At 31.5% G+C, this 12,904-nt stretch overlaps 1 protein-coding gene across 1 annotated transcript in view; it reads right to left on the bottom strand.

Moving 5' to 3' along the window:
- Positions 1-12,904, bottom strand: part of bchs (WD repeat and FYVE domain containing 3 bchs) — a 249,612-nt gene that overhangs the window by 203,407 nt on the left and 33,301 nt on the right. The window contains exons 8-9 of the mRNA XM_075360738.1: positions 6,629-6,795; positions 4,102-4,304 (exon numbers count right to left, since the gene is read on the bottom strand). Coding sequence (XP_075216853.1) covers positions 4,102-4,304; positions 6,629-6,795 — 370 coding nt within the window. The remainder of the gene's footprint in view (positions 1-4,101; positions 4,305-6,628; positions 6,796-12,904) is intronic.

The following is a 12,904-nucleotide window of genomic DNA, read 5'->3' on the forward strand; positions in this document are numbered from 1 at the left end:
GATGCCTAGTGGAGCAGTAGATCTTGACTGTTCCTGGTGTCAAATCAGATGTTGCTTAGAAAACACTGCATCAAAGGTTTGGATGATTTTGTTACACTTTAATACGAGCTACTAAGTGCAGATCATTTGATTCCGTCTTCCAAAGGAATGGCTCACCATTTTTCACTAGTAGACACCACAGGACTTAAACAAAATGCACCTTTAGCAAGACAGATGAATGAATGATAGACAGCATCTACCAATCTAAAAATAGTGGACCATGTGACGAACAAGCCACACAGCCATAGTCCAAGCAGGAACAGAACGTGGTAGAAGCACAACATGCATATTCAATTAGCTCCCCAATGAGTATTAGATAAAATTCTCAGCATGTCTAACATTTTTCCTTCAGCTTCTTTAAATGGGTTACCCATGTTACTCATTGGTCAAACGACATTCCTAAAAATTTAACCCATGTGCATGCTTCAACTGGTTCACAATGTAAAAACACTTGAGGGTCAGTATCTTCTCTCAAGCGTGAAAAGCAGATGCATTTCTTTTTCTCTGGAGAAAACATGAATCCAGTTGTTTTACACCACAATTCTTATTGGGTTATTGTATTTTGGAACAGCCTCTCCTAGTAGCTAAAGTTCTAGATGTTATGTAAATTGAGAAATCATCAACAAATAAAGAACACATAATGGGTTTTTGCAAGCAGTTTGTTACACTATTAAGGCTACAGCAAATAAGGTAACTCTTAGGACACTTCCCTGCTGTACTCAGAAGTATCACAGGGACCGACTACTGAGGAAACCCCTGATAAATGCAAGATTTCTTAGTGTACCCCATTAATGCACTGTATTTAGGATTCCTCTCCAAACCGTGTTGAACACCTTTTGCATATCCAAAAATACAGCAACCTGGTGTTAGCAAAATAGGAAGGCGTTTTGAATAACAGATTCTAAGGCAACCACATGATCGATAGCCAATCTACCTTGGCAAAAACTGCATTGTTTAGGGACAATTAAGGCATTTCTCTCAAGGTAACACACTAGATGGTGGTTTATCATATATTCCATCAACTTACAAAGGGTACTGGTCAAGGATATAGGATGATAACTGGAAGGACATGATTTATCTTTACCAGGTTTCAGTACAGAAATAACCAATGCTTCTGACCAAGAATCTGGGAAAGAAAATAAAGCATATCTAAACTAAGTCTCAAACAAAATGAATAACAAAAATAAGGAACTGAAATCTACTACATTCCCGGAAGGTAAAGAGTTGAGTTCAACATACACTAACAAAGAATACAAGAACAACAACAAAAAAGTAACATAACAACAAAAACAGAAAGCGGGAAGCCCAAGTGGCACCTTAGACCTGCTCAGTAATTCTTTCTTTTGTCAGGTAATTTATGAAGTTCTCCACTATGATTCATTCAGCCTGACTTCACCAATTAATAAGGAGATCTAATGCCGAACCGATAATATCGAGCCAACAAATAGTCTCCATGCACATTAACTCATAAATGGAGCATTCATACAAAATATGATAAACATCATCCAACTGTCATTCCTGAGTCCACCAGGCTGAACCTCTGCAGCCTGCCCCTAAAAGCACCATGCTCAGAAAGATATTGGATCACGTACTTGTTCGGGTTTACCCAAGAGGTGCCCTGCAAACTAATAACATCTGGAAAGAGACCACCACGCATCTGCTCAGCACACCAAAAAACTCAACAGCATACAGCATTCATATTGCAGTAGGCGCAGAGCATTTCTGCGCCTACAGAGAATTTCTGCAGGCCTATGATTGAAATTACACAAAGCACTGTAACAATCCCACAATTCCCTCCTGCATTCTTTGTTCCACCAAAGAGCAGCAGGTCAACTTGGTTTTCTAGATCTTGGGTTTCTTGGATTTCTAGAATTTGGTTAGGAGGATATATTCATTTGTATTATCAAGTATCAGATGTGCAAGCATGGAAAGTTGGTAGATCGCATCACCACTTTCATCGTATTGACTAAATTAATCTTTGTACCCAATCCTTCCCAGCCACCACCTGTGTAGGATCTTCTGTCTCTAAATCCCAATAAAGGCAGTTATTTTTAAACTGACTTGAATACTAGATCGTAGATACCGGTGTTCTTTGGAGGTTGGATTTTAGTTAACCACACCTTAGAAATGGTCGAACTGAAACTATACAAGACTACACTTCATTTACATTCATAAATATCATCCTCATTCATCCTCTGAAGTAATACCTTATGACGGTTGCAGAGGCTAAAACAGAAAAAAAAGAGAAAGCTTCCATCTCTGGTCATCATCTATTACCTCAGTCATCAAGTCGCCATTCCTAAGCATTTTAATAGATTTAGGAAAACTGCAAGCTACTGCCACAGAATTATTTATTAGGAATGGAGAAACCTTAGAGAATGATTTACCTTCCTCATTATATTTTCCTATAAGAAAATGTACACTAGAAAATTTAGCAACACCTGTTACATTTTTTGTTTCCATATCTACCGATACATGCTGTTGACAACATCAGCCAAAATTTTTTAAACTCATGGGTTTATTGGTTTTTCAAGTGGAACAACAACCACTGAAAGATTTTTGTTTGGAACTGCTATATGATTCTCACAAGTACCGGCGATTTAACAACCAGTCTAGCAGAGTGGACACACACACTGGGTCTAGGGCTTAATACAACTGAGTTCACACAAGACCCTAGAAGATATCATTCAAAACTCACTACGTAGAGCCACCCACCCATCAGCACAACAGTCCCCACCTTGGGTTATGGTTGTGTTTTGTCAGGTGTCACAACATCACCTAGTGTAAGTATAAAAAGATATAGTGTAAAGTATTGCTGTCTAAGTGTGAAAGATGAAAATGTGTATAGCGTAAAGTGTTCTACAGTTCTGTGTGAAATGGTTAGAAAAGCTGCAGAGGCTAAGGCCATAGGGACACCAACCATCAAAGTCTTAAAAAAGAATAAGACTACCATCTATGACATCAAATTCACATTACAAGATAAAAAATATTATAATACCTTTCTTTATCCATTTTATGACTTTGATTATGAGTTCATTAAAATGACATATTTTGGAATGTAAATTTAATCATCATATTTATCACAAATTTCACTCCATGGAGATAATTAGAATATTATTAGTGAAATATACATATAAATTAATATGAATGTAACATTCACTCCATAAATAATTTTTATTAAAAAAATGTGCGATGTTACAGGTGTACATGTTGGTGTCCTCTCTGTAATAAGAGACATACCTGTAACACAACATATTTTCTTTACATTTATTTCTGCAGTAAACATTAGATGCTAATTCATTTATTAGTCCAACCAAATTACACTTGGAGAAAAAAAATTGTTACCTGGACTTTTATAAGTAGAATGGTAAAGGGGCTTATAATAAATGTAAAAAAAAATAAATGCGTGAATGGAGGTGGTGGAGAAGTGCTTTGGGAGGTTGGGAGATTGGGGGTTGACAAAAAATTTTCCAATACAAAAGTTGTAGATCATGCAAAAATCTACAACTTTTGTAGAGATAATTTTTTAACATAACCTCAAAATTTCCAAGAAAAATGCAAAAAATCTTTTCTTTTTTTTTGGTTTTTTACGTTTCATTTCCGCAAAAATAATTTAATTTTGATAAAACTTGGTGAAAGTATACCTTTTGGTGTATTAAATAACCAAAAATTTTTTTGACATCAACTTTCACCAGAAATCAAATACAATATCATTTTTCACCCCTTTTCAACCCCCCCAAATCAACCCTCCACCATCCCTGCTCACACATTTATTTTTTTTGCATTTATTATACGTCCCTTTACCATTTCCACTTGTATAAGTCCAGGTAACAATTTGTTCCCCCTCTAAATGAGTTATTTTGACTAGGGCATATTTTAGTGTTAATACTGTGATAATCTACATGGAATAAAACTGCTGGTAAATCAGATATACTCTGAAATCCAATTTTTTTTAAATATTTTAACATAAAAGTTATGTGTCAGGTAAAGAAAAGTATTATAAGCATTTTTTAATTACAGTAATAATAAAAATACCACAACAAAAAAGCCTGAATTGCTTACCTGAATCTCTTGTGTTTTGAGATAAATTTTTTCAGCAAATTGTGGTAACGTATTTTGATTTTCTAATATAAAATAATTAGCATCATCTGAATGATAAACACTGGATATTGCATCAAGTATAGTACAACATAAACCAGATGAATTTGATTTAAGAAACACAGTCTGTAGCACATGAAATGCATGGATATTTCTCACACTTGTACCTGTACAAGAAAATATACACAAAGTTACACTCACAATGTGCTAAGCTGTAAGGATGCTAATGGATTTGTACTACTGAGACAGCAACTTATAAATTAAATTAAAATAAGGATAATCCTAAAAGGATCCAATACTGTCAACAGTTCTAGGACACCAATGTTGCAAATCCGGGCTGCTATCCATTACCTGATTCATAGAGAAAGCGTAGTTACATTTGTCTGGCTATGTCAATTTGCAGAATACATGTATTTGGACTGCTCAATATCCACATGCCACTCATGAAGTGCCTTTACCCATTGAAAGCTAGAATTTAGTATAGAATATCAGCAAAATAATAATGAATAGTGGATCCATTTAAAAAATTTTTTTTTATGAACTGTGAACAATGTGACCACTAAATTTTGATGGAAATCATTGAACTAGGTAAAACTAAGCTACAACAAGGGTACTATCAACAGGACAGAGCTACATGCCATATGTCACAGCAATACAGAAATTATCATGGCTTAAACAATGAGTTAAGAAGGGACACACAAAATGCTAGAGAAAGGTGGATGAAGGAAGAATGCAATGATATTAAGGATCTAAAAATAAAAGGCAGTAAGATGTAATGTACAGGAAGGTGCAAAGCATTTAAATGGGATAAATGTAAGGAGAATGGTAAACTGAGAGAAATTGAGGATAAAGATGGTAAAATGCTACACGAGGAAAAAGAAGTAAGAGAAAGGTGGAAAGAATACGTGGAGTACTTGTATATGACAAGAGATAAAACTGAGGAACTAAACACAGAAAAGGAATGGGAGGTAACTGAAGAGGATAAAGGTCCATCAACATTAAAATATGAAGAACAGAAAGCAATTAAAGAAATGAAGAATAAAAAATCAACAGGACTAGATGAACTCGCTGTTGAATTTTATAAATGCTTAAAAGAGGCAGGAGTGGAACTGAGTACCAACATATACAATAAGGGAGAATGGCCTGAAGGCTTTGTGAAAATGATAATGATACCAGAAAATGTACATAACACATAACAATAAGTTTAATAGTCTATACGTTAAAATACTGTTAACAAGTCCTAAATCAGAGGTTGGTAAGAATAATGAGAGAATGCAGATATTCAGGTATTATGGTGATTACGAACTGGAATAGTGCAATGGAAATAAAAGGAAGAGTAGCAGTAGCTAAGGAAGCTTTCAGTAAGGAGAAATAATTACTAAGTAGTAAATCTCTGGTTTTAAAAGAGTTATGGAAGAGGTTACCCAAATGCCATGTGTGGAGTACCTTGTTATATGGAATTGAAGCATGGACAATGATAATGTTGGAGAGGAACTAGATTATTAAGGTTTTTGATATGTGGGTATGGAGAAGGATGGAGAAAGTAAAATGGACAGATAAAGTGAGGAATGGAAAAATAATGAACAGGATTAAAGAAGAAAGACCACTAATGCGGGAATTAAAGAAAAGGAAAGGAAACTGGTTAGGAAATTTAGTCAGAGAAAGTGGAATCTTAACAACTGCACTGAAGGGTCACTAAAAACAGAAAGCAAGTTAGAAGGATGAAGTTAATAAATGCAATGAAGATTGGAAACTACAATGAAACAAAGAAGGTTTGGGACAGAAATAGATAGAGACATTGGTTGTATAAGGGACCTGCTTTCACTCAGAACATCAGATGATGTTGATGCGGTAGGTATAATTTTTAAAAATAGGATTATATACATAAACATAATGTTTTTTTTTAAATAGGATAATTGGATATCTCCATAGTAAGATGCAGCTTTAGTACAGTTAACAGACTGTCAACATTTTAAACAAACTAAGCAATATATATTACAAGTAAATAACTTAGCAATAATATATCTTGTAATAAGTAAATATGAATTATCTTGTAATAAATATTCTTACAGTTTTTCTAACTCTCAAAATTCACATATCAGTCGTTTTTAATGAATAATTTTAGTTTTACCCTAAAACCAGCAGGAGTATATTTTTCAAACTATACAACTGCAGCTCAAAAGCCAACATCAGGGAATTATATTCTTACTTGTTGATGTACTCATGTTTTATTAGAATTATCAACAAACTTAAAACATTTGAATTTTAAATATCTCTACTACAAATATGCCAACCAATAAAAAAAGCAATTTTAAAATTATCCTTACAGTATAAATAAAATGGGTAGGGTAGAAAAAAAGTAAATTATGTTAAAAGTCTGATTATCATCAGACTTATAATAGTAATAGATTAGTTCTTAATCTGTTTTAAAAAAGAATTTTTCAACTTGAAAATTTGGCAGTATGTATTGGTATAAAAATGAAAAACATACCTCGACCAAGAGGTTGTGGTAAAGTGAAACCAAGAATCTGAAACAATGAACTAACACTAGCTGGACTAGGTCTTAATTCTGTATACCCACACATAGATAAAGATGAAACCATCAATACTAAATTCCTAATTGCTTCTGTTGATTCTACTGATTTATCTTGTTCTAACCTAAATGAAACAAAGAAACGGTTATTACTGATTTATCTTGTTCTAACCTAAAACAAATAAAGAATTGATTACTATCAGACTTACAATAAATAATAGATTAGATTTAATTTGTTAAAAAAAAAAATGTTTAATCGGAATTCCCCACACAATTTAATACATTAAGTGCAATAATTTAATTTTAAGTGAAGACTTCCTTTTAAAACATAGTTTTACACTTATATATTATTTATACTTTATAAAATTCTTCTAAAACTGCATCATCTTCAATAGCCTCATTTGCCAAATATGCCACAAAGTACAAGATAACTCTATCTTTCATTGAATAAAATATTTCTTCCAGTCAAATTTATGTAACTAACACCATAGCTTAAATTATAATATTATACATTATAGTATTAGTATAGTTCCAGTATTATTTTATAATTTAAATTATATACTCATCAACTTTCCCCACAGTCAATAAAAAGCTATAACTACTAAAATTATTTCTAAAGGTAAGTAATATAATTACATTTCTTCTGTTACTTTTAAAAAATTATCATTAAAACACTATTAAAATTATTTATTTAAACAGAATAACACAACAATAACAGAACTAACAATTCAAGAGTTGAAAGATATTTTAATTACATCCATAAAGAAAAATATATCAGCACTTTTAGAATCAGTATCATACATAAGATTGAAGAACACAATAAAAAAACAACATGGTAAATTCATCTTCCTTTTGGCCAACCCTTATATTTTGCAGAAAGATATACATGAATAGACAAAAAATTACTTAAACCTACATACTTCACCAGCTTTAAATACAAATCATCCTTTTACTAAATTATAGACTGAAATGACTAAATCAACTAAATCATCTCATTCCTCGGGAGTGAGGATGACAGCTGATCCATCAGCTGCCATCCTTGTTCCCTAAATGGAATCATGTTGGCATTTTTCAGTAGCCAGCAAGGAAGCTGTCTCTTTATTGAATCTCAGTCGGATAGTAACCTCCATGCCTATGGAATTATCCTATCCAGGTGATGGACTAAAAATCAACCTGAGGTGCTCATAAAATCTCATCATCATAATATAACATTTCTATTGTCCTTCAAAATCATAAACAGAAATTCCAGAAAAATGCCATTGATGATGATCAAGGTAAAAGAAAAGTTAAAATAAGTAAGGAAAAATAAAAAATGTTTAATGAATAAGGGCAGAAGAGTATATTATAACAATTACTTTTGACAGCTTAAGTGTTTCAGAACATGACTAAAGCATAACACAAAATACTGCTCATTAATTAACATACAAAAAAAATTCCATTATTAAATTTTTCAAGAAAAATATTTATTTCTACCAGAAAAATAAAAATCAAAACAAATCAGAATGCAGAACAGCTCATCTTAAATAATCAGCAGTATAACAAATAGATAAATAGAAAAATAAAACAAAATAAATAAAAACAAATATAATAAAACATCCTGCTGATACAATAAATCAGCTGGTCTTCAAATTTTTTCAACTACCCAGTATCTTTCACAGAATGTAGGTAATGTCAAATACACAACACCTAATATTCATGCACATTGTGAAAAATTAAATAAATAAGATGCAAAGAAATAAAGTTCAGGTTAGAGAAAGTTTTTAATATACTATTTTACATCTTAATACCAATCAGTGCAAAGACATTTTAATTTGCTTAATCTTATTTGTAGTCAACTACTTTACCTTTTGACAAAAAATAGAATTTCACTTCTTGGAAGATGGCCCAGGGGTTGTAACTCAAATATTTTAAATGGTATGATACATAATTTTAAAGGTCTTTTTAAGACAGAAAAATGGTATAAATAAAAAGTTGGTATGATGTCTGTACCCAAAATGGCGGTGGGATAAAAGTTTGGATTTTGAAAATTACTAAATTGTTAAGTTCAAATAATAGAATTAAATAAACTAATTAAATTAAAGTGTAATCCAATTCATTAAAATTTACTTTAAAAGTTAAATTTAAATTTTAACAAATTAAAAATCTTATATTTTTTCAACACAAAAATTTGTTTGTTACAATTTAATGAGTAAATAAATAAACATATTGTCACCTAATCATGCTGATCAGTGTCTCTTAGAGATAGAGATAGTCTCTAATAGTCTCTTGTAAAAATGAAGCTTATTTCATTGTTATATAATATTCCGTTTAGAATGTTTCATTACTACACTGTTAATTTCTTATGAGAATTTACAGTGATCAGTTTGCTGATCAGATTTTGTTTACCTTTACTACATTTGTAATTTACAGCCACATCTGTTATTTACATCTTTTTACCTTTTTTGTAATTGTTTTTTACTGAATTAATTTTTTCTGTGCTACCTGCTAACTATGATATGAACATGTCATTAGTGAACAGGAGAGGGCCACACTTTTAATGATAGGGGCTTTGATGATAAAGTTAAGATTGTATAATGAAAGTGTGAATTGTTCAACACAATATTTAATAAGCATAACCCCATTTCAAAAGGAACAGTGTCAAAAACCATTACACAATTTGAAGAAACAGACAGTATTAATAATACGGGAAAACCAGGGAGGCCTAAATCTGCAACAAATAATAACAAATTGTTAGAGATTATGCAAGAATTTATTGAGAATCCTCATTCCTCAACTCAAACTGCAGCATGAGAACATAACATTAGCCAAAGTTCAATGATTCAAACATTAAAAAGTGAAAATTTCAAACCCTTCAAAATTAGTCTGTTGCAAGTACTTAATGAAGATGAATATGATCGAAGACTGCAAAATTATGCAATCTTATCTGCAAAATTATGATGAACAATATTTGTAAATATCCTGATTTATTAAACAACATAGTTTTTAGTGATGAGGCTACATTTTTTTTAAACAGCAATGTAAATTGCCATAATTGTTGATACTAGACTGATATTAATCCACACTGGTATCATGAGGCATATACACAGTATCCAGTCAAAGTAAATGAATAGGCAGGTATTGTTGGTGGACGATTGATAGGACCTATATTTATCAATGGAAATTTAAACGCAGTAAAATATGAGACATTACTTCTCGACAAATCATTCCAAACATTCAGAACATTGTTAGCCCCAACTTTCAAAACATTTAATTTCAAAAAGATGATATCCCACCTCATTTCAGTCTTCAGTATGTGAAATTTTAAATGTATATTTTCCTGAAAGATGGACTGACCAAGGGAGTCAAATAGAATGGCCAGCAAGATCATCCGACTTGTCACAATTGGATTACTTTCTACGGGGCCACTTGAAAAGAATTGTTTATCATAATAAGCGCCAAGATAAGAATGATTTACAAAATATTATTCAAGAATCAGCACAAAATAAGGAATCACTGAAAAATGCAGTATCCTTTTACAGTCGACTGGCACACTGTCAAACGACAGGAGGACATTTTCAAACATCTATTAAAATGAAATGTAAGTAAATAAGCAAACATTATGCTTAAGAAATAATTTTTTTTTATAAATGTATTCGATAATATCCATTTAACCAAATTTTTATACATTTATTTATCCATGATAACAGTTCCTTAAATTATAAATGTAATTTTTCAAAATCCAAACTTTATCTTGTCTCTACCCATTTTGGGTACAGACATTGTACAAACTTTTTATTTATACCATTTTTCTTTCTTAAAAAGAATTTTACCTCCGGGTCCACCATTAGATATGCTTCAGTAGATGAGATGAATGATTTGTAGCATGTGTGAAAATGCCATACCTGACCAGGTTTTTAAAGGTCTTAAAAAGACCTTTAAAATTATGTATCACATAAAGGGTGTTACCATTTAAAATATTTGAGTTACAACTCCTGGGCCACCACCCCCAAGAAGTGAAATTCTATTTCTCATCAAAAAAGGTAAAGTAGTTGACCAATACCTTACCCTGAAAGTTACAGTACTCTATATGGAACAGTTTTAAAGTTGTTGAGGGAATTCCATAGTTTTGACTTGCTCTGTATAAAATAAAATAACTTAATAATAAAATGACAAAAAAAATTTATACTGTAGCTAATAAAAAATATTATATCTCTTGGAAAACTAGAATTTTCCTACATACCGGTCACTAATTAATTTATTAGAAACAAAACTTAAAAAATGAATATAAAAATACTAGGAATAAAATAGTTGAAGACTTACTTTACACTGGTGCAAAGAGTGAATTCATTGTTGGAGAAAATATGGAACTTTTTTTCTAAATGCTTTTAAGCAATAACGCTGGTAATTTTATACAAATCTTTTTATAAAAGTTTTCAATAAGAACATTAAATAATAAACATTCCCTTCCCTTAAATTTTGAAAGGTTAATATCTCTTAGATTGGTTTAAGATTCTAGGAATAATAATAAAAAGTAGAATCTTGAAAGGCATAAGTAGCTCTCTATATTTTTTGTTCAATTTATAAAAATGCATTACAATTTGGTTGGCAATCTGATTTGAAGATTACAGTGGTTTAAATGTTTTTGCTAAATTTATACTTTTGATTGGGTTTGCTAAAATGATAGCAGCTGTTAGTAATTTTTTCTCTTTACCCATATTCATTATAACGAGTAACTCACTTTATTTAATATTTCTTTTTCATTCTCATTTTATTCAATAACTAGTTTATTTGTCAAATTAATACTTTTATTACTTCTTTTTTACATTCATGTATTTTTTTACAGACACTTTCCTCAATGATGAGGGTGTAACATTTGAAATGACACTTAGTATTAAACTTAATGTAAAATTTCTATCAATGGTTTTTTGAATGTTTTCTAGTTTTCAGTCCAACAGTATTTAACATTGATGATAATAACTCCACTATTTCTTACAAGGTTTCCACACCATTTGCAATAGTAGAAGTACAGCAGAACACAATGAAATATATTTTATTTTATTTATTTCCCAGGAGCTTTTGATAATGTCAGAATTTCATTAGCATGGTGGTCATGTTCGGCACCATAACATAACATTCATTGTTATGTTATATAACATAACATAACGTTCATTGTTCAACAGCATAATTGCTGTTGAACAATTGAACAAAAACACAAATCATTCATGAAAACAGCAAATCAATCCCTAAGAATAATAAATATCTTATGCCAAATTTAAAAGGAAAAATCTGAAGTGAAGTGATTTTCTATTAAATTCTTTACTAAACTGCATATATTTTTGCAGTATCCGTGTTAAAAGCCCTCAAAAGTACAGCTAATATCTTTCATTCATTTACTTCAGGGATTGGTTTTCTGCTAAACATCATTACTCTCAGAGAAAGAAAATCAAAGTAGTAGCATTTATACTTCAGATGCTCTTAAAAAAGCCTAACGAAAGTGTGGGATAGGTATTGCACATCAAAAAATTAATCTAGCTCTTTCTGCAATACACACTGTCTGTCATACTCAGCAGGAGATACAAGTAAGACAGCATAATTATGTAGAAATTTAGGTACAGAGTTGCCGAAAGTCCATACAGAATTTACACTTAACCTTTCATCTAATGTACACTGCTGTATAATGAGTAACATAAAAGGGAAGCAGCGCATTAGGATCTTATTGTTTAAAGAACACAGTACCTTTTACTACCGACCATAATAATGACAGGAAGATGTTTGAAGTATTTATATCAGTATTTGTAAAATTCATACTATATCAAAATATACAATGATCTGGCATTTGTGCAGACCATTTCACCAAGAAACCTTTATTAAAGTGTTTAAAGTCTTTAAGAAATCCACCAGGTTAGTCTAGTGGTTAAACTCATCATCACAAAATTAGCTGTTTTTCGAAGTCAAGAGTTCTAAGGTTTGAGTTTTTGAAAAGGCAGTTTCTTTTATATGGATTTGAATGCTAGACTGTGGATACCAGTGTTCTTTGGTGGATGGGTTTCAATTAACCACACATCTCAGATTGGCTGACCTGAGTCTATTCCAAACTACACATTTACACTTACACTGCAACACATCTGCAATTAAGTCAGGCCTGGCAAGCCAGTAGCAGTAATTGCATTTGCCTATATATATGTACACCCAGACCTGGCAGTAGCTGGAAAACTGATTGGAGAAAAAACAAACAAACAAAGCCTTTAAGAATGA

The sequence above is a fragment of the Lycorma delicatula genome, chromosome 3 (assembly GCF_047948215.1).
Source record: "Lycorma delicatula isolate Av1 chromosome 3, ASM4794821v1, whole genome shotgun sequence".
Taxonomy (NCBI): Eukaryota; Metazoa; Arthropoda; class Insecta; order Hemiptera; family Fulgoridae; genus Lycorma; species Lycorma delicatula.